This window comes from Dreissena polymorpha, chromosome 2, assembly GCF_020536995.1.
Source record: "Dreissena polymorpha isolate Duluth1 chromosome 2, UMN_Dpol_1.0, whole genome shotgun sequence".
NCBI classification, from domain to species: domain Eukaryota; kingdom Metazoa; phylum Mollusca; class Bivalvia; order Myida; family Dreissenidae; genus Dreissena; species Dreissena polymorpha.
The window spans coordinates 41,189,435-41,212,427 of record NC_068356.1 but is presented as its reverse complement, the minus strand read 5'-3'; the positions used below and the strand labels follow the sequence as shown (position 1 = coordinate 41,212,427).

The window sequence follows — 22,993 nt, the reverse complement described above, 5'->3', positions numbered from 1 at the left end:
AAATAAAAAAAAAATTAGGGAGGGGGGGAATTCGGGGGGGGGGGGGGGGGGTGGTATTATTGGGTGCGATGGTTAGACGGTATTTCGAACATAAAATAATAAAAATAAATATTTGTGTTTTTTAACCGTTTCAAAAAAAACTATTTGGGGGGGGGTGTGATGGGGGGGGGGGGTATAGTATAGTGTGAGGGTGTGGTGGTCATTTGTGAGATGATCTTAAAAAAAAAAAATTAGGGGGGGGGGATTCGGGGGAGGGGGGACGGGGGAGTGCACGGGGGATGGTTTGGGTGGAGTCTATTGTGGTATGTCAGGTAAGAGTAGTTTTGTCAAAGTATCAATCAAATCAAATCATAAATAAAGAAGTTATGGCATTTTTAGCAAAATTTAATAATTTGACCATGAGAGTCAAGGTCATTCAAAGGTCAAGGTAAAATTCAACTTGCCAGGTACAGTAACCTCATGATAGCATGAAAGTATTTGAAGTTTGAAAGCAATAGCCTTGATACTTAAGAAGTAAAGTGGATCGAAACACAAAATTTAACCATATATTCAAAGTTACTTAGTCAAAAAAGGGCCATAATTCCGTAAAAATGACATCCAGAGTTATGCAACTTGTCCTTTTACTGTACCCTTATGATAGTTTGCTAGTGTTCCAAGTATGACAGCAATATCAAGTATGACAGCAATATCTATGATAGTTTAGGGGTAAAGTGGACCAAAACACAAAACTTAACACAATTTTCAATTTTTTAAGTATAAAGGGCCCATAATTCCATCCAAATGCCAGTCAGAGTTACATAACTTTGCCTGCACAGTCCCCTTATGATAGTTAATAAGTGTTGCAAGTATGAAAGCAATAGCCTTGATACTGTAGGAATAAAGTGGACCTAAACACAAAACTTAACCAAATTTTCAATTTTCTAAGTATGAAAAGGGCACATAATTCTGTCAAAATGCCAGTCAGAATTACATTACTTTGCCTGCACAGTCCCCTTATGATAGTTAGTAAGTGTTGCAAGTATGAAAGCAATAGCTTTGATACTTAAGGAATAAAATGGACCTAAACACAAAACTTAACCAAAATTTTCAATTTTCTAAGTATAAAAAGGGCACATAATTCTGTCAAAATGCCAGTCAGAATTACATTACTTTGCCTGCCCAGTCCCCTCATGATAGTAAGGAAGTGTACCAAGTGAGAATGCAATAGCATTTTCTGAGAAAAGTGTACCTAAACGCAAAACCTAACCGGACGCCGACGCCAACTCAGACGCCGACGCCAAGGTGATGACAATAGCTCATAATTTTTTTTCAAAAAATAGATGAGCTAAAAAAAAAATTGGGGGGGGGGGGGGGGGGGCGGGTACGGGGTGAGAGGGGGGTATAATGTGGGGGTGTGGTTATTCATAGGAATTTAAAAAAAAAATTGGGGGGGGGGGTGGGGGTTTAGGGGGGTGGGAGTGAGACGGTGGTATAATGTGGGGTTGTAGTAATTTATAAGATGTTTAAAAAAAAATTGGGGGGGGGGGTGGGGGGAGGTAGTTTTTTTTGGGGGGATGGGGGGTACGGGGGGGTGGGGTTGAGATGGGGGTATAATGTGGGGTGTGGTAATTTATTAGATGTTTAAAAAAAAATTGGGGAGGTGGGGGGTGGGGGTGTGTAGGTGGGTAGGGGGGAGTGAGAGGGGGGTAAAATGTGGTGTGTGGTAATTTATTACATGTTTAAAACAAGGGCTGTTTGTAAAACATGCATGCCCCCCATGTGTGCTGTCAGTTGTAGTGGCAGCCATTGTGTGAATATGTTTTTTGTCACTGTGACCTTGACCTTTGACCTAGTGACCTGAAAATTAATAGGGGTCATCTGCCAGTCATGATCAATGTACCTGTGATATTTCATGATCCTAGGTGTAAGCATTCTTGAGTTATCATCCGGAAACCATTTTACTATTTTGAGTCACTGTGACCTTGACCTTTGACCTAGTGACCTGAAAATCAATAGGGGTCATCTGCCAGTCATGATCAATGTGCCTATGAAGTTTCATGATCCTAGGCGTAAGCATTCTTAAGTTATCATCCGGAAACCATTTTACTGTTTCGAGTCACTGTGACCTTGACCTTTGACCTAGTGACCTGAAAATCAATAGGGGTCATCTGCCAGTTATAATCAATGTACCTACGAAGTTTCATGATCCTAGGTGTAAGCATTCTTGAGTTATCATCCAGAAACCATTGTACTATTTCGAGTCACTGTGACCTTGACCTTTGACCTAGTGACCTGAAAATCAATAGGGGTAATCTGACAGTCATGATCAATGTACCTATGAAGTTTCATGATCCTAGGCCTAAGCGTTCTTGAGTTATCATCCGGAAAGCATCTGCTGGATGGACGGACCGACATATGCAAAACAATATACCCCCTCTTCTTCGAAGGGGGGCATAACAAAACAAAAGTATGAGAGCATAAAAAGCCCAACTGACTGGTTTGAGAATTAGGCCTGATTGGGCTCATTCCTGGCACATCTGTCCCTGCACCCTGCTGATTGTGTTGTTCCTCACGGAGACGGATATGCTTCTCCTGCAACTATTTCAGGATTGTGATCTTCTCCGCCAAAAAGTGGTAATATTCCTCCTGTTTGACCAGTCAAAAGATTTACTCATTTTGGTATTGTATGTTTGTTTCCATGAAAGTATTATACATTGAATAAACAGCTCTGTTAAAAGCAAGTTATAGCAATTACTGTGAAGCCATTATCATTCGTCAGACATTAATTTTCGTCTTTTTCGTCCTTCGACCGATGGACGAATTCAAGATCTTAACAAACAATCATGTCCCATATTTGAAACAAAGACTGAATTACCGTAGGCATGAGGCATTTAAATCCAGCGTAATCCACGCATATACACAGGGCTCGAAATTAACACTCGCACACTCGCAAAATGCGAGAAAATAAGATTGCAAGGTAAGTTATAAGCCACTAGTATTTTTTGCAAGTAAAGAAATAGTGGAAAAAAACGAGTTATATTGCTAAATGCGTTCGACGGCGTGAACGCTAAACCGTAGGTCAAATTTTTTGAACATCCGAATACCCATATGTGGAAGCGCGCACCTTGTTTGTTGACTGGTTTACTTATAGTACAGATACCCGGATGGTATTGATAAAAAGAACATGAAACAGTCGACTATTCACACTCAACTAAATCCGGTTTTGACACAAAGGGGTGTACATTATACATGTACTGACAACTGACATTTCCTGTAAAACGCGAATGCAATAAGGCGGTATCGAAAGCGTCGACTTCGTTTAGGTATAATAGTGTTGATTCGCGCTAATTGTAAACAACTTTATTACCCATTGTGTGGATTGTGTTTTTCAGGGGTGTTGAAGATTATACAGCCAACACGCGACGAATCCGGATTAAAGACAATACTATTAAACGCAATTAAAATATGACGATGTGTGATCAACACCTTACTGAAATATACTCTGCGCTTTTATTACAAATTAATAAACAACATATTGATTTGTGTTTGGTTGTCCGTGATTGTAATGGAAAAAGACTAATTGGCAATTGGCTTCGTTGTTTAAAACACTCGTTAACGGTTATTCAGTCCCACTTATCCGCTAATCATAACAAAGAACGTGCCAATGACATAAAATAATAAGGGACAATAACTATCACCTAAAATAACAGACTTGTTAATTGGCATATGCCAAGCAAGGCCCACCTCCTGCAAGTGACTACCAAGTGTCACCCCTCTTTTCCCAGCACGATTTTTTCGCAACCGCGTATTACATGTATTACAAACATTACAAACAAATCGGACGCTTTTTTCAAAACCAGAAATGGACGAATTTAAGTGCTGACGAAATACTCATTTTTTTTAAAAGGACGAAATTTCGTGCTGACGAAAATAAATGGTTTCACAGTATTTAACAAACATTTTTAAATGCCTGATGAACTCTCTGACTGGTCAGTAGCAGGAATGACTGATACAGTCCATTTTATAATGGCTTAATGTGGCTTTAATGTGGGTTTCACCTTCGATTCTGATACTGATTTTTTGGAATGTCTGATTATCGTTAAATTTTAACAAGAGGGTCAAGATCATCAGGGGCATGATTGAAATTATCTTTGAACTGGACTGCAATCTGGTGTCACAAAACAAATATCAAAGCGGTTGGCTTTTTGGGTTCAGAAAAAGTTGTTTCCTGTAATTATGCTATGTAATTCAATATTGAAGTAATCCAAGATATCAATACAAAATATCAATGTTCTAACCAAGTTCATTAAAGACTGGACTATAAATGTGACTTAGAGTGGTAAAAAGGTTTTACTAGTACCATAAAATGAACAAGGGACAAAAATTGTCACAAACCAGGTTTTCAATGTGAAAATAGTCTGATAAAGGGAGACAACTCAAACTGAACTGATTATTTATAATTAGCCCCCTTTGAATCAAAATAAATCTATTTTTAATTGTGGCAACCTTGACCTTAGAGATGTTGACGTAATTCTTTCATGCCACACACCGTCCCATGATGGTGAACAAATGTGCCAAATGATTTTAAAATCTCACAATGAATGACATAGTTATGGCCCGGACAAGCTCATTTATAGCCATTTTTGACCTTTGAACCCAAAGTGTGACCTTGACCGTGGAGATATCGACGTAATTTTTTCGTGCGACACACTGTCTAATGATGATGAACATATGTGCCAAATGATTTTAAAATCTGACAATGAACGACAAAGTTATGGCCTGGACAAACTTGTTCTGCCCGCCAGCCAGCCCGCCCGCCGACATTCGCCAATGTAATAACCAGTTTTTTCCTTCGGAAAACCTGGTTAAAATGCCCCACCCCCTAGCAGCCATGTTTTCAACTCACTACAACCAGTTTCAAACTAATCCAAGATATCATAAGAAAACAGTTCTGACCAAGTTTCATGAAAATTGGGCAATAGATGTGATTTCTAAAGTGTAAACAAGGTTTTACTTAAGCCATATAATGAAAAATGCCCCGCCCCTAGTGGTCATGTTTTTTAACCAACCAAATTTTTTTTAGAACTCATCTGTTCGCTGCCGATCGCCATTGTCGCAACTTGCAGCATATTTTCAAAAGTGGCAACATTTTTGTGTGTGTGGCGAATTACATAACTGGCAGTCTGTGCTAATTTCTTGCCTTGCAAATTACTAGAGCATATTTAGTCATCAAATTGTGTACAAAAAAGCCCCAGGATCATAAATAGTTATTGCTAATTGCCCCTTGGTTCCAGATGAGAGTGACAAACTGTTTAAGAGTATCTTTAAAATTAAGCAAACTTTTGAATGCGAAAATGCGGTTTATTTCAAAACAAGGTTAATCTACACATTTTTTGGAATTGATTTTTTTTTTTAATGGCCTCAATCTTGCTGAAATTTAACATGAACAAGGGCAGACAGTAGTTATTTCATCAAGTACAGATCTTGTTTGGAGGGAATATTCTGTTTTAATATTGCGAAAAAGTGGCGACAACTTTTTTAGGCCAGTGAAATCCCTGTATCCAAGGTATCATTGAGACAAATATTCTGACAATGTTTCTCGAAGACCAAACAATGAATCTGGCCCCTAGAGTGTTAACAAGGTTTTACTATAGCCGTAATTACATAGCGATATTAGAAAAATTCCCCACCTCCTGGCGTCCATGTTTTTAAAGCAACCGAAACCATTTTCGAACTTGTCCATGATATCATTGGGACAAATCATCTGACCAAATTTCATGATGATCGGACAATAAATGCGGCCTCTAGAGTGTTAACCAGGCTTTACTATAGCCATATAAGGAAAAATGCCCTGCCCCCTGGCTGCAACGTTTTTCAACCATGCCCCGCCCCCAGGCTGCCACGTTTTTAATCCAATCAGAACCATTTTCAAACTCGTCCAAGATAATATTGGGACAAATCATCTGACCAAATTCATAAGGACCGGACAATAAATGTGGCCCCTAGAGTGTTAACAATGCAAATGTTGACGCCACACAACGCACAACAGACACAGGCGATCACATAAGCTCACCATGAGCACATTGTAGTTAGGTGAGCTAAAAAGAGAAAAAACTTCTGACCTCAGGGAATTTCAGATACCAATTTTTTTTTTTTTAGTTTTTTTAAATCAAGTTTTAAGACATACAATAGGGGACCCAAAGAGTACCATATGAATTGCACATGTTAACTTAAAAGTTGTTACCTAACTGGCTATTTAAACAATTGTACAACTTACCGCTTTATTTTTATTTCAACGCAAAAAACACTTCTTTAATATATTTGCTGAGTCAATTAGTAGTTTGCTCAATATACATACTCTACTATTGGCTGTTTCATACATGTCCCCTTCCACTTTTCTTGCATATGCAACAATATTGTTCATCCTTCTGTCCTTTAATGCAGCTGGATTTGGAGTGGGGACTAGAGTTTGAACCCTGAAGAAAAATAACAACTTTATAGCTGAGCCAGTCATATAAGAAAGTGTTGTAAAAGAAAAACAGAAATACAAAATTTCATTTGTTTTAAAATATGATTTGGGAAATATCCTGTTTATTCAAAAATAGTAACTTATTTGTTAGACTAGTGCCCTAATATGTCCTTTATCCTGAACATTAAAGTACTTGTCCTGGGCTTAAAATCTTATTATGTTACTTTTCAGTAATTTAACAACATATATTAAGCGATATTTTTACAGAAGTTGTATTTGAACAAGTTCACTCACCTGATACATGTTGGAAAAAACTGTTTATGTACCGATTTCGTAATGTTTGTGTGGTTTCTATCTATGTTTTTTATTCTGTACATATATGCAGAGATTTGATATGGTCTAAGACAGTATTAGAACAAACACGATTGTTAATTACCATATAAGTCTACACAAATAATTTAAGCCCAAGGGCGTGATGATTTTTGACCCCTGAGACAAGATACATGTTTGAATCAACTAACAGAGGACAACTTTTAAAATGTGACATGACAACTAGAGATTTGTCACAGACGTGACGTATACCCCCAAGTGACACATTGACACAGACTATTTAGCATGCTGTCTTCACAAAACAAGAGAATCTAATTTTTTGCGATTTTTAAGAATTATTATGCCAATATAATTTATGGCCTTTTTGACCTTTGAACTCAAAGTGTGAACTTGACCTTGGAGATAACAACATAATTCTTTCATTTGACACACCGTCCAAATGATGGTGAACAAATGATTATAAAATCTCACAATGAACGACATAGTTATGGCCCGGACAAGCTCATTTATGGCCTTTTTTTACCTTTGAACTCAAAAGTGTGACCTTGGAAATATCAACATAATTCTTTCGCATGACACATCGTCCAATGATGGTGAACAAATGTGCCAAATGATTTTTAAATCTCACAATGAACAACATAGTTATAGTGCCCAGACAAGCTCATTTATGGCCATTTTTTTACCTTTGAACTCAAAGTGTGACCTTGACTTTTGGGATATCGACGTAATTCTTTTGCGCCACACACCGTCCAATGATGGTGAACAAATGTGCCCAATGATTTAAAAATCTCACAATGAACAACATAGTTATTGCCCGGACAAGATTTCGGGACAGACCGACAAAGTGACTCCTATATAAATATATAAATATTTGGTTTCCTCAACAGTGGGGCAAATTTGAACAAATGGAAATGATTTGAACACATTTGGTACAGGACAACTATACAATGTTACACACATTTTACTTACCCACTAACTTTTGTGATTTCAGAGAGCTGATTTAAATCTTGAGACCCCTATGTGCAGCAAGTTTATACCCAAAGGTCATTATTTGAACAAAATTGAAAAAGGATCTACCTCATTTGATGTAACTGAGCAAATACCAAAACTCTCAGCCGTATGGTTTCAGATATTTTTTTCAAAGTTTACATACGAACATATGAAAATCAAGTAACCATAAGGAAGGCCCCAATGTTTATGCAAGAGGGAGGCATGATTTGAACAAAATTTGTAGAGGATCACCACATGATGGTACACATCAAATATTTAACAAATTAGCATAATGGTTTCAGAGACAGATGTTGACATTTCTATTTTTTAAATATATTTTTAGCTTCATAGATCTACACATGCAAAAACTGAATTACTTGAATAACTCACAATGTAAACTTAAGCAACCCAAGAGCACTATGTGCTCAGCTGAGCTAAAAAAATTAACGTAACTTTACTGCAAGATATGTTGAAAGCGTAAAATAAATAAGGAAAACAAACAGATTCGTTGAATTGCTGTCCCCACCAAATACATTTTGTTTCTGGATGGGTGCAAATCCATTGATATAGGTATACTCCTATTTTTTTTTAGAGATATTGTTTTTATGCATTGCACTTCTCCTCACTGATATCTTTACAACCATGAAAACTCATGTTGAAATCTTGCACTGTATCCGAGATAAAGCCTTGAAAAGTTACATCATATGAAAACAACAAAGGGAAATAACTCTAATTTAAAAAGGTGTACAGTAGGGTTATGGTTCTTGTGCATGGCACTTCCTCAAAATGATTTCTACACACCCATTAAGTTTTAGGCTGAAAGTGGTATCCTATCTGAAATATGGTCATGAAAAATTCAATTATTCAAAAAACACAAAGGGCAATAACTCTTATATACAATGTAAGAAAGTGAAGGGTTATGGTTCATAAGCATGGCATTTCTCCTAATATATTTCAATACATCCATGAAGTTTCCTATTCTAGTCTAGCATGGTTTCTGAGATACAGCCCTGAAAAGTTACATCAAACAAAAACAAGAGCACCGCCTTGCGGGTGCAGACCGCTCATCTATTTTTCTTTTTAAAGGTGTAGGGACCTATCTCAATTTCTATCACAAAGGAGAGAGGGGTGGAGTGGAGAGGGGTGTTTAGTGTAGGGGTGTAGTCATTTATTACATTATCTTCAAAAATGCAACAAAATTTAAAAAAATTGGGAGGGGGGGGATTCTTGGGTGGGATGGTTGGACCGTATTTCAAAAATAAAATAATATCAATAAATATTTGTGTTTTTTAACCATGTTTGAAAAAAACAATAGATGTATTTGTCAGAAACACAATGCCCCCTATTGCGCCGCTTAAAAAAAACAATTGTTTTTTTTTACCTTTGACCTTGAAGGATGACCTTGACCTTGAACCTCCACCACTCAAAATGTGCAGCTTTATGAGAACGCCGCTTTGAAATACATTTTTTTGACCTTTGATCTTGAAGGATGACCTTGACGTTGAACTTCCACCACTCAAAGCATTTGCAGCAATTAAAATAAATATATATGTAGCTTCTTAACAATTACTGTATTAGGTTTTCCATTCTGAATTATGATGCTAATACAACTACACATTAAAACTCATGACTAATACTATTTCTTCATTTTTCTTGACAAGACAAGGGACAAAATTGTCACAAAACCAGGTTTTCATTGTGAAAAAAAAATCTGATTAAGGGAGAAAACTCAAAATGAACTTTTGAAATGAACAAACAAAATTAACCCCCTTTGTAAGTTTGTTTTTAAAAAAAATCTATTTTTAGTCATGGCGACCTTGACATTGGAGATATTGACATGATTCTTTCGTGCGACACACCGTCCCATGATGGTGAACAAATGTGCCAAATGATTTTAAAATCTCACAATGAATGACATAGTTATGGCCAGGACAAGCTCATTTATGGCCATTTTTGACCTTTGAACTCAAAGTGTGACCTTGACCTTGGAGATATCGACGTAATTATTTCACGCGACACACCGTCCAATGATGGTGAACAAATGTGCCAAATGATTTTAAAATCTGACAATGAACGACATAGTTATGGCCCGGACAAGCTTGTTCCGCCCGCCTGCCAGCCAGCCAGCCCGCCCGCATTCGCCAATTTAATAACCAGTTTTTTCCTTCGGAAAACCTGGTTAAAAACACAAGCCAACTAGTAAGCTAAGTAAATGAACACTTATTTCACTGTGTCATCCGTTTCCCATCGTGTTTTCTAATGTTTTACACCACCGATGCAATTAAATCGTTAAATATCGCGGCGACAATGTCTTTTTCTGGGTTTACAGATTTAATGTCAGGATGGTTAGAAGACACCGTATGTAGTCATTATATGACAACAAAGTGTTGTTTTGAGCCCCTTTTGGTTAAGCTGGCATTCAATTGCGCGCAGACATATCGTTTTTGCGGATTTACAAGTAACAGGAAATCACGCGACAGAATAGACAATAATATATGAACCCAGTCTACAACTTTTCGGTAATCTAAATTAACGAAAAGCGCTGTTAGGTTAGAAACCAACAAATCATGTCGCGCTGACGCAGACGTATCGGTACAGCCAGATTTTTTTTGTAAATGCGTAAAATAGATATTAATGTCGTAATTGTACGTCCAGTTTATAGAAATAAATGCGTAAATCTTCATGAAAAAGGCGTATTTATGGCTGTACGGCCCTTATCTGGAGCTCTGCAGAGTTATCTAACTTTGCCTGCCCAGTCCCCTCATGATAGTAAGTAAGTGTACCAAGTTTGAATGCAATAGCATTGATACTTTATGAGAAAAGTGGACCTAAACGCAAAACTTAACCGGACGCCGATGCCGAGGTGACAATAGCTTTTTTTTCCCAAAAAATAGATGAGCTAAAAACAAAATGCTGACATTTTTTTTTAAATCTGAGCTTGTTTGTTATTCACAGGACGCCGTACCTCACTGGACTCTTGCTAATACTCCTACGACCGCCCCTCCGTGGAGACCGGCTCTTCCGTTTGCGGTCACGTGACCTCGAACGTTTACGATCCCGATCCTTTCTGTCCCTACTTCGACTGCGCTTCTTTTCCTTATCCTTATCCCGACTTCTACTCCTCTTTTTGTCACTTTTGCTGCTGCGCTTACCATCCCTTTCTTTACTTCGCTTTCTTTCTCGATCCCGATCTTTACTGCGCCTTTTTTCCTTATCCCTGTGAAAAAATAGAGGATATTTGTTGGATTTGGTGGAATATCGATTAATATTCACATGTGATCATAAAAATTAATTTTGGCTATGATCTCAAATGAATTAAAATCGTTACTCCACCAAATCCAACTAGTTTTCTTTTTATTTTATACTACAAACGATTATTTTTGCTGAAATAATGACGTTGTAATGTCATATAAACGACTTCAGTATAACAGTGAAAATTATCGATAATTTTCACTGGTAATTTTCAGTTGAAAACAGTGAATTATCAGTTTTAATACACTGCTATTTTTTTATAAACCACTGGGAAGCATAAAATAATTTGTTTCTAATTAAATTTTACAGATTTCTAAAATATGCACCGACACAGACAGAATTAATCTTATGCTAATTGTCAATCAAGTTGAGCTGACCAACTATAGGTCATTATTTCAGTGGTAAATCATTCCACATAATGGAGTTATCCAATCAATTTGCTTCAAATCATTTAACAACAAAGAACAGTGTTTAACCCATTTATGCCTAGTGGAATCTCCCATCCTTCTAAATTGGATCAATTTATTTCCAAAATTAGGGATGTCTTGTATATTTATTTCTATATTTAGAATATTTCTTACAGAAATTCATTTAAGCAAACAGTGCAGACCCTGATGAGACGCCGCATCATGCCTCGTCTCATCTGGGTCTTCGCTGTTTGCCAAGGCCTTTTCTCTAGACGCTGGGCATAAATGGGTAAAGTTATTGCTACTCAGTACTGGTCAAATGCAAACCTAGCACATTTAATAAGCTTTCATGTTCCTGAGACATAGACAAAGACAATCAAATCATAAAATTGTAATTAAAGGAAGGGATTGATAAATGTTGAAATACATTTATGAGATTTGTTATGAGAGATTTAAAATCTTACTTCTTCCGGTCTTTATCACGACTTCTGCTTCTTCGACGCCTGAAAAAGTTGGAAACAAATAAGCATATGCAGGCAGCAGCATAATATACCACAAGATTTAATAAATAGATTAACTTTTTTTAATTTATTCTGAATGAGCCAAATGGTAGAAATCTTTTTAAAGAATACATGTATTTTATTTGTGGATAGTGAAAGCAGCCATTTGAAGAGAAAACAACACTAAATTGGAAAGTTGTAATTAAAACTCAATACTCATATCAGAGAAAAATATCAATAACCAGTTGCTGACAGACATGTACACATCAAATACTGTTAATATGCTTCAGAAAATGAAAACAAATAAACTATAAATGTTTTTTAGATTAAACTTTACCTCATATACATGTTACAACTGAGCTGAAAAACAACTTTTAATGAAATAGTGAAACTGAACATGACTACTCATGTATTGTGGCTTTACCCTCTCACATCTTAGTTGGCAGTCACCTTTAATACAACATACCTTCGTGTTTGCGCTCATTCTGCATTTAACATTCTGAGCTAGATTTCTTTCCCAAATAGGACGTAAATTGCACCTATTTAACGATACACAATATACCTATTGTTAGAATTGGAAGTGTAGCATTGACAAGCAAGTATATGTATAGATTACAGTTTCTAATTATCCCAGGGGTTTCAAAATTGGGTTGCCTCCTTTGTCACCTGTAAAGACAGTGGTAAAGAGGAATTATTGCGAATCTTTGCGTACCTACGAAAGGAAGACCTTCACTGAGAAGTAAGCTCCTCTGAAAAACACTAGTCATGGTTTAAAACCCACTATCAGATAAACACTGTTCCTTCCATGTGGGCATTTTTGGATGGAATTAAAAGAGACCCAATTTACATATCCCAAGTACTGATTACAAAACACTGAGGCTGAAATCTTTGATACTATCTCATAATCTGAACAAGAGCACCGCCTTGCGGGTGCAGACCGCTCATCTATTTTCTTTTTAAAGGTGAAGGGACTCTCATTTTCAATCACAAAGGAGGGAGGAGTGGAGTGAAGAGGGGTGTATAGTGTGGGGTTTGTGGACATTTATTACATTATCTTCCAAAAAAGCGAAAAAAAAAAAAAAAAAAATCGGGGGGGGGGGGGGGGGGGGGGGGTATTTTCAAACATAACCGTTTTAAAAAAAAATGGGGGGGGGGGGGGTTATAGTGTGAGGGTGTGTGGTGATAATTTGTGAGATGATCTTAAAAAAAAAAAAAAAAAAAAAAAAAAATCAAAAAAAAAAATTGGGGGGGGGGGGTGGGGTGGGGTGGGGGTATAGTGTGAGGGTGTGTGGTCATTTGTTGTGAGATGATTTAAAAAAAAAAAAAAAAAAAAAAAAAAAAATTAGGGGGGGGAGGGGGGAGGGGGGGAGGGGGGGGAGGGCACGGGGGATGGTTTGGGTGAAGTCTATTGTGGTATGTCAGGTAAGAGTAGTTTCATCAAAGTATCAATTAAATCTAATCATAAATAAAGAAGTAATGGCAATTTTAGCAAAATTTAATAATTTGACCTTGAGAGTCAAGGTCATTCAAAGGTCAAAGTAAAATTCAAGTTGCCAGGTACAGTAACCTCATGATAGCATGTAAGTATTTGAAGTTTGAAAGCAATAGCCTTGATTCTTCGAGTGGATCGAAACACAAAATTTAACCATATATTAAAAGTTACTAAGTCAAAAAAGGGCCATAATTCCGTAACAATGACAACCAGAGTTATGCAACTTGTCCTTTTACTGTACCCTTATGATAGTTTGTGAGTGTTCCAATTATGAAAGCAATATCTATGATACTTTAGGGGTAAAGTGGACCAAAACATAAATCTTAACCAAATTTTCAATTTTTTAAGTATAAAGGGCCCATAATTCCGTCCAAATGCCAGTCAGAGTTACATAACTTTGCCTGCACCGTCCCCTTATGATAGTTCATAAATCTTGCAAGTATGAAAGCAATAGCTTTGATACTGTAGGAATAAAGTGGACCTAAACACAAAACTTAATCAAATTTTCAATTTTCTAAGTATAAAAAGGGCACATAATTATGTCAAAATGCCAGTCAGAGTTACATTACTTTGCCTGCACAGTCCCCTTATGATAGTTAGTAAGTGTTGCAAGTATGAAAGCAATAGCTTTGATGCTTAAGGAATAAAATGGACCTAAACACAAAACTTAACCAAAATTGTCAATATTCTAAGTATAAAAAGGGCACATAATTCTGTCAAAATGCATGCCAGAGTTATCTAACTTTGCCTGCCCAGTCCCCTCATGATAGTAAGTAAGTGTACCAAGTTTGAATGCAATAGCATTGATACTTACTGAGAAAAGTGGAACTAAACGCAAAACTTAACCAAAATTTTCAATTTTTTAAGTATAAAAAGGGCACATAATTCTGTCAAAATGCACGCCAGAGTTATCTAACTTTGCATGCCCAGTCCCCTCATGATAGTAAGTAAGTGTACCAAGTTTGAATGCAATAGCATTGATACTTTCTGAGAAAAGTGGACCTAAACGCAAAACTTAACCGGACGCCGACGCCAACGCCAACGCCGACGCCGACGCCAAGGTGATGACAATAGCTCATAATTTTTTTTCAAAAAATAGATGAGCTAAAAAGAAGGGCTGGAACTCTTATTAAATAAAGTGTAGGGTTATGGTTCTTGTGCATGGCACTTATTCTCATTGAAATCAATACTATGAAGTTTCATGATGATATCTTATCAAGTGTTTGAGATATAGCCATAAAATGTTTTGTGACATACGGACCGACAGACTGGATGAACAACACCTATTCTATAAATTAATACCAATTGAAAGGAATTTCAAGCCAAATTAATGGATTTTTCTGCACATTTTGTTTTTTCCATCATTAATTAAAGACGCCTTGAATTGTTCCACTTGTCCAGTCAGACCAGAAGATTTTTTTAACTATTTAAATTTGATAACTGTAAATATCTAGCCCACAGTGTGGAAATATTTAACCAACATACACGATCTACTTATACTCACAATTTATTGACATGATGATTTCTGAGATCCTGGGTGACACTCTCGTGCCACTGTTTTGTGCCTTTGTTTGTCTGTGCCACAATCTGCAGCCCATCTGTGGCATTCAAACCACCCACAGCAGTGAGGGAGTTCAGGGTCAGATTGGAGTTACCCACCTGCACTGGCTGGTCCGGATTTAAACCTAGGTTCACTGAAACACACACACTTAATACTTAACCTTAGCAATTTAAGTCCTCTATCAGTTTCATAGCACAAACATTATCCCAAAGTCACACAGCCCCTCTTCCCCAAGGCCTTATAAAACCCTGCTTATGCATTCAAAATAAGTATAAAACAAGTAAATTTGTTGAATTGATATCCCCTGCCAATATACTTCTGGACATAAAAGTTTTCTGGACGGATGGACAACGCCAACTGCATCATCCTCTTATTCATATATATACTCATACCAAGTTTCAATAAAATCCGTGAAAGCACTTCCAAGATATGGCTCCGGACACAGTGCTTTCCACAAGATTTTTTGGCAGGCGCCCCGGGGCTAATAGGGGTGTTTTTTTTAAAGTGTCAATTGACGTTCTGTGGTGCGTTATAACTCTAGAACAGCGTCAAAAGACGTCATTTGGTGCGATATGACTCTTCAAGAAAATCCCCCAGTCATTTAAAAATGTATATTGTTTAATTGTTTTAAAACTTTCCCGCATAGATAGTAAAATCCCGACTCGAACGATTCCCCAATATATCCATTTCAACCCGACTCTATTACTGTATACTTACTACTTTTCAAGTTTCTTTTTATTACCCGATATAAATCCTGTTTATTCCATTTTTATAAATCACTTTCTGGTAAATATTTACGATAAAAGCTCTCAATTATTTCTTGAACAAAAACCTTGCCATTTTTCTATAGTATCAAATAAATTTAAAATGACTATTTATAAATTTGATGAAATATTGCCTCTGAACATGCGTCAATCCCCCGACATGTTGGACTGGATGGAAACTAAATGTAGAGATCTAAACAAAATAGTATTTTGACTCCTTCAATTTGAATTTTTTTGGTACCATTTGGGAAGAATATATACTTTTTTCCATCCGGAATGAGGCCCAATACTGGCCCTGACTTTCAACGAAAAAAGAAACAACCTTGCTTTATTTGAAATTAGGAGTCACTTGACGAACTGCTCACAACTTTTAGGGAACATGATTTTCACACATTCTTTATATGTTTCAAATGTAAATTGTTAAAAAACATTCATTTTGACAATGTTCCAATTTACATGTATTTCTTAAATCAAACCTTACCTGCCGCTGCTACTGCTACAGGCTGTTTCTGGAGATCAGAGGCATGCTTTAGTGGTAAGCACACCGGACAGTCCTGTCGCAAGCAGTTTCTCCAGTGGGTGATTATCTGCCTTGATGAAGCACAGTGATCAACTGCAAATAGATATAAGAACTCTGTATGAGGTGCTTACTAGTGAAGCAAAAATAACACATTTAACCTAAACTATAATCAAAGTTTACAAATTCCTAGCTGGGTCTTGGCTACCATTATTTCTTCAACAGTCCATTTCAGTCTAAAGCTTTCTTTGAATTTTAAATATGGCAGCGGCCGTAGTGGGGATTGCATAATGGCTAAATTATCATAGATTAGAGACAAACAATTACTAAGGAATATGACAGTTTAAGTGTGATAATTGATTGTTTGGTGCAATACAGGTGTGAAATTAGCATAAGTTTCACGCTCTGTTGCTGTAACTACAGTATGTATGTGCTATCTTTCTTATAAATTATTGACAGCTTTGACAAATTTTACGATAAATGTTTCATTTCATTAAATTTGTAGGCAATATGAATTTAAATATTGTCTGCTAAAATGCAATTGAAAACGTAACAGGCAAATAGAAATTAAATAATAAATGAAGCAATTAGTTTCATCCATGGTAAAAGTATATACAAATACACTTCCATTTATCGGATAATCAGGAAATCTCCGGGATGCACGTTTTCTGCATGACTGAGTATGACGCAATAATCTTAATGCATTCAATCTAAATTTAAGCTCACATTTCTATTGGTTGTTACAATTGAATCTGAACAGTGCCCCATGAAACTACTGTTCCATAATGCATAGAACATTTTACACTTAAAACAAGGGACAAAATTGTCACAAAACCAGGTTTTCATTGTGAAAAAAAATCAACTCAACTCAAACTGAACTTTTGAAATGAACAAACAAAATTAACCCCCTTTGTAAGTTTGTTTTAAAATAAATCTATTTTTAGTCGTGGCGACCTTGACATTGGAGAAATTGACGTGATTCTTTCGTGCGACACAACGTCCCATGATGGTGAACAAATGTGCCAAATAATTTTAAAATCTCATAATGAATGACATAGTTATAGCCCAGACAAGCTCATTTATGGCTATTTTTTACCTTTGAACTCAAAGTGTGACCTTGACCTTGGAGATATTGACGTAATTTTTTCGCGCGACACACCGTCTAATGATGGTTAACAAATGTGCCAAATGATTTTAAAATCTCACAATGAACGACAAAGTTATGGCCCGGACAAGCTTGTTCCGCCCGCCCGCCAGCCCGCCCGCCCGCCAGCCAGCCAGCCCGCCCGCATTCGCCAATCTAATAACCAGTTTTTTCCTTCGGAAAACCTGGTTAACAAAAATGTGTATGTTTGTGTTTATGAAAGCAAGTATTGGCGAATGGCAACACAACCTTGCAATAATTTATGAATGAATGAGCTCAAAACGCAACGCGAATCCATTTACAACGCTGACCTGTGGCTTGGACCCCGTCAAACCCGTTATATTGGAGTTACAACGTATAGATATGATTCACAGGCATCTTTGAAAAAAATTCTTATAAATGGGATGAACAATAACATCTCACACCCAAAATTGTGTACAGAATGCAAGATGAAAAAACGTCAGCTACCTTGACATGACTTGCCAGCACTACAAGTGGTCATGTGGTTCAGCACATTCTTCATGGTTATGCAGTGTGGCAGGGTGCACGCCTCACCATTGCTCTGCTCACGCTTCTTACACTTGTGAGCGTGAAGTAGCAAGACCAATTGCTGCTGGATAAGTTTGTGTTTCTCTGGGTCTGCAGACTGGGGCTGGGCCCCTTGTGCCTGGGAGCCAGCAGCTCCCTGAGTACTGGGCACACCAGTGTGGGCTACTGGCTGGTTCTGGGGAATCTGCTGCTGAAAAAACAAACTTTATTGATGTTTATCAGAGATCCAGATAAGGTTTTGTGAAATTCTTAACGTACTACCAGATTTTCAAAAAGAATTCTTAACTCTGAAATTTTATTCTCAACGTTACTACTAAGTTTTGGAAAATAATTCTTAACTTTTCTAAATGACCAATTTGTTTGTTGTTTTTTTTTGGGGGGGGGGGTGGGGAGGGGGTGGGGGGTAGGGGGGGAAGGGTGAGAGGGGGTATAATGTGGGGTGTGGTTATTTATAAGATGTTCAAAAAAAATTGGGAGTTTTGGGGGGGGGGTAGGGGGAGGGTGAGAGGGGGTATAATGTGGGGTGGGGTAATTTATAGATGTTTAAAAAAATGAAAAAAATGGGGGGGGGGTGGGGGTGGGGGAGGGGGGGGGGGTAGGGGGGGTGTGAGAGGCGGGTATAATGTGAGGTGTGGTAATTTATTAGATGTTTCAAAAAAATGGGGGGGGGTGGGGGTAGGGGGGGGTGAGAGGGGGGTTATTTATTAGATGTTTAAAAAAAATGGGGGGGATGGGGGGTAGGGGGGTGGGGGGGTAGGGGGAAGTGGGGGGTGAGAAGGGGGTTTAATGTGGGGTGTGGTAATTTATTACATGATGTTTAAAAAAAAAAATTGGGGGGGGGGGGATAATATCCTCTATTCATTAAACATGAAATTTAAACTTATTGCATTTGTTTCCCCTGTATATAAGAAAGATATAATAGTGTATTACCTCCCCTGTCCTGCTTATATTTATATTAATCAACAAAATTAAACATTAACACAATATTTAATATACAAATTATACAAAAAATCTCATATTCTGATATTTTTACTGATCCACTGTATTTTACTCAAAGGATGATGTTTCATTGGACTGATAATTATAGATTTAGGATTACAGACCAGTTGCTTCAGTAATATTGTTCAGAGTTTGCCCTGTTGGCCGCGTATGCATTCTTGAGTTATCATTCAAAAACCATTTTACTATTTCGGGTCACCGTGACCGTGACCTTTGACCTAGTGACCTCAAAATCAATAGGGGTCATCTGCGAGTCATGATCAATGTACCTATGAAGTTTCATGATCCTAGGCCCAAGCGTTCTTGAGTTATCATCTGACAACCACCTGGTGGACGGAGCGACAGACCGACCAACATGAGCAAAGCAATATACCCTCTCTTCTTCGAAGGGGGGCATAACAATATGTCTGCGCGCAATGGAATGCCGGTTTAACAGAAAGCGGTTCAAAACAACACTTTGTTGTCATATAATGACTACATACAGTGTCGTTTAACCATCCTGACATTAAATCTGTAAACCCAGAAAAAGACATTGTCGCCCCGATATTAAACGATTTGATTGCATCGGTGGCTTAAAACGTTAGAAAACACGATGGGAAACGAAAGAGACAGTGAAATAAGTGTTCATTTACTTAGCTTACTAGTTGGCTTGTGTTTTCTTGTCAAGAAAAATGAAAAATAGTATTAGTCATTAGTTTTAATATGTAGTTGTATTTGCATCATAATTCAGAATGGAAAACCTAATACAGTAACTGTTTAAGAAGCTACATATATTTATTATAATTGCTGCAAATGTTTCTGTAAAGTCAGTTATACACCCTTCAATATCCAAGAACACGGGTATTATATATTTTTGGATATGGTAGTACAGGTACTAATTGATTTTAAGCGTTATTCCTTTTCTTTCTGCCAGTGGCAGTACCATTACTAATTTCACAAATCCTTATCTGGAGCTCTGACTGTGGTTATATTAATTGGCAAGTATCAGTTAAAAGACGACATTTTGTGTGTCGTATTTCAACAAGTTTTCTATACAACAACAACAATTGCCGCGGGGATCAATCTTCATCGAACTTCATTAATTTTTTTCATGGACGACCTCATAAGTCATTCGTAATTTTAATCAAATTTTGGAGGTAAAAAATCTCGACTTATGACTGCGTTTTTACGGTACTAGACTTTCTAGATTAAATATTTTAGAGCTTCACTTTCTACTGATGAGAGGCAAACAGCATAAAACCTGAATGGAAAGTAAGTTAATCATAGGCTGTTCTGGTTTGATGCTGGTTGCACATAGCCATTTTCACTTTGCCCATGAGTGGGAAAGGGTAAACAGGTTCAACGAATTGTCATTTATAACAACTAAACCATAATTCTTTTGAGCACGCCAAACTTCAAAAGGTACGCAATCTTCCAATATCAATTATACCTGTGAAAAACCTATAGACTGAGTGACTGGATAGCAATACTGTGGTAAGTGGATTGTAGGCAGAGTTAGAAAATCAATATTTGACACTTGCTAGCCCATTGCACTAACAGCCAACATGCTGTATATCAGAGGTCCAAGATACTTCCACAGTTTGTAAAAATGGAATTGACTTCATTTTTTAGGGGCAGAATTCTTGCCTGGAGGTCCATTAACAGACAGGAATTGAGCTCCATTCCGAGTCATAAAACAAGCTCAAACAAGAGATGTGTTTGTCAGAAATACAATGCCCCCTAGTGCGCCCCTTTTATTATCTTTTACCTTTGACCTTGACCTCTCGGCACTCAAATGTGCAGCTCCATGAGATACACATGCATGCCAAATATTAAGTTGCTTTTATCAATAATGCAAAAGTTATGACCAAGGTTAAAGTTTTGTGACAAATACAATGACAGACAGATGCATAGAATGACAGACAGACAGGCCAAAAACATTATACCCCCGATCATTCGATCCAATATACCCCTAATCATTCGATACAGGGGCATAAAAAACTACCTGACGAGACAAATAGTCACATTGAAATGAAAGACTTATTGTGAATTGAGACAAGCTATGAACCTTGATCTGTGAAAACAGGGGGTTAATGCATGTGGTTAAGTGTCATCCCATATTTATCCGTCCAGTCAGCATAGACTAATCCGAAATAAAACTTTTCTCCCTAAATTGGATTTTTGCTAAGAAGAGAATTTCTTTTAACCAAAAGTATTATAAACACGGAAAGTGTCATTCCTAAAAGGCCTGTGCGGACTGCATAGGTTAATTTAGGAGGCACATGCATGAAGCCACCTTTTTACAGAGCATGTCTGAAATAGTTCACCTCCTCATCCTCCATCTCCTCTTCTGCAGCTCGTTCTGCAGCGCGGCGTTTCCTTGGTCTGTCCTCCTCTTCCTCATCCGACTCATCTGTCAAGGATAAAACACAATAACATATTATCTATCAATGTTCATTACTTAAAGAGACAGCAAAGAGCCCAGTACAGTCAATGTTTTTCTAGCCGTTTTTGGAAAAGAGGGTGGTCATATTGATATTTTTTAAATCTATAAAAATGGCAAATTAGGGCATTTTTTTATTGTAAATAAGGACCAAATTTGGATTTTTTTTATCAACAAATATTGACAAAACAAGCTTTTTCATCACCATTTTGGGAAAAAAAATCATATACATTATAGTTATATATCTTTTTAATGTATTTAAAATAAAATCAAGATATAATTAATCATTAAACACTTATTTCTCTAAAAAATATTTTTGGGGAAACTTGCGATTTTTAAAATAATTACGGGTTGTGATCAAGTCCAGTTTACAGTCATTTTTTACATAGCAGAAAACCCACTGACAGTGTTTGTTGGATGGCAATAATTCCATGAACGAAGCCATGGAGTAATGATCCACAGGACAGAGATACAATTTCAATGTTTTTGTTTGCAAGGGCTCAAATTTTAATTTCTTTTTTTACTTGCACAAAAATACAAGCAGCTGTAATTCCAACTGTCAAAATCAACAACCTACTCGCAATTTTTTCTGGAAATATATTTTTAAAGTTTGTAAAAGAGTTGAGTAGTACTAAACAATGAAAAGCGTACTGAACCTTTATATTTAATTTCTGGGATCATACAATATAGTCTGATGTTAGATCATTTGACAATAAGGGTCCACATCATGTTTCTTTGCTTTTAATCCACTTAGCCACTACCTCTGGACTGCCATCCTTGGATGAAACTAACAATTTTGCTCCTCATGAGCCCATCCATACACTCAATACTCAGAGAAAACCTACAATCATTCATTTTGTGTTTCATCACTGAGAATGCACATTAACAAGATGCATAACTCAGCGAGTAAAAACTTTTAAGTTAATGACATGTTTGTTTTTAATATTCAAGGTCAATGAATATGTGGGAATCAATTGTGCCTTTTTACACCTGTATTAAACCCAAACCAGTCTGCATGACAGGGTGCTTGATTCATCACATGGTTATTTAGACGTTCTATACAATGACCTACTGACCAGCATTCATGATATGGAGTGCATACAGCAAGACATATATCTTTTTTCCACTATTTCTTTACTCGCAAAATATGCTAGAGGCTTATAACTTTTTTTGCAATCTGTATTTTGCAAGTGTTAATTTCGAGCCATATTTACCAAAACTATAGATAATTTGTTGTTTTTTTTCAAATAAAAAAGAAGAAAAAACTATGTTTTGGAACAGCTTAACATAAATACTAGAATGAACCATAAAACAGACCACACATCAAGCCTAGGCTAGCCATGAACAATAAAATAGTAACGGCACATATACAGTAGTAGTAGCTCATACCGCGCCTCATGCGACCAGTTAACCGTCCCTCCTCCCTATCACGTTGATGCAACTCATGTTCAGCAGCCTTACGCTGACTCTCAGACAGGTCTGAATAGTCCTCATCATCCATTACCTCCCGATCATACACATCCAACTCTGGCATAGGCCGATAATCTCTACAAGTAGATTAGACCAGTAAACATATCATGCACTTGATCTTGCTGTTTGCTGTCATGCCCCTCTTCAG

The 22,993-nt window shown here is 37.1% G+C and overlaps 3 protein-coding genes across 14 annotated transcripts in view; all 3 read right to left on the bottom strand.

The window, feature by feature from the left end:
* LOC127866753 (uncharacterized) overlaps positions 1-22,993 on the bottom strand; it is a 213,232-nt gene that overhangs the window by 107,018 nt on the left and 83,221 nt on the right. The gene's annotated exons all lie outside the window — the stretch shown is intronic.
* Positions 1-22,993, bottom strand: part of LOC127866754 (uncharacterized) — a 195,517-nt gene that overhangs the window by 106,693 nt on the left and 65,831 nt on the right. The gene's annotated exons all lie outside the window — the stretch shown is intronic.
* The window catches only part of LOC127866739 (protein cbp-1-like), a 51,478-nt gene that overhangs the window by 8,011 nt on the left and 20,474 nt on the right, over positions 1-22,993 (bottom strand). For 5 of the 9 annotated variants that reach the window (XM_052407499.1, XM_052407502.1, XM_052407500.1 and 2 more), the window contains 9 exons: positions 22,765-22,922; positions 21,260-21,345; positions 17,874-18,144; positions 16,226-16,357; positions 14,924-15,113; positions 11,892-11,930; positions 10,734-10,985; positions 6,338-6,455; positions 2,475-2,577 (listed from right to left, as the gene is read on the bottom strand). In XM_052407499.1, the coding sequence (XP_052263459.1) occupies positions 2,475-2,577; positions 6,338-6,455; positions 10,734-10,985; positions 11,892-11,930; positions 14,924-15,113; positions 16,226-16,357; positions 17,874-18,144; positions 21,260-21,345; positions 22,765-22,909 (1,336 nt within the window). In that variant the 5' untranslated portion in view covers positions 22,910-22,922. Of the gene's footprint in view, positions 1-2,474; positions 2,626-6,337; positions 6,456-10,733; positions 10,986-11,891; positions 11,931-14,923; positions 15,114-16,225; positions 16,358-17,873; positions 18,145-21,259; positions 21,346-22,764; positions 22,923-22,993 lie in introns of those variants that run through there. The other 4 variants (XM_052407505.1, XM_052407508.1, XM_052407506.1 and 1 more) reach the window with 4 other exon arrangements.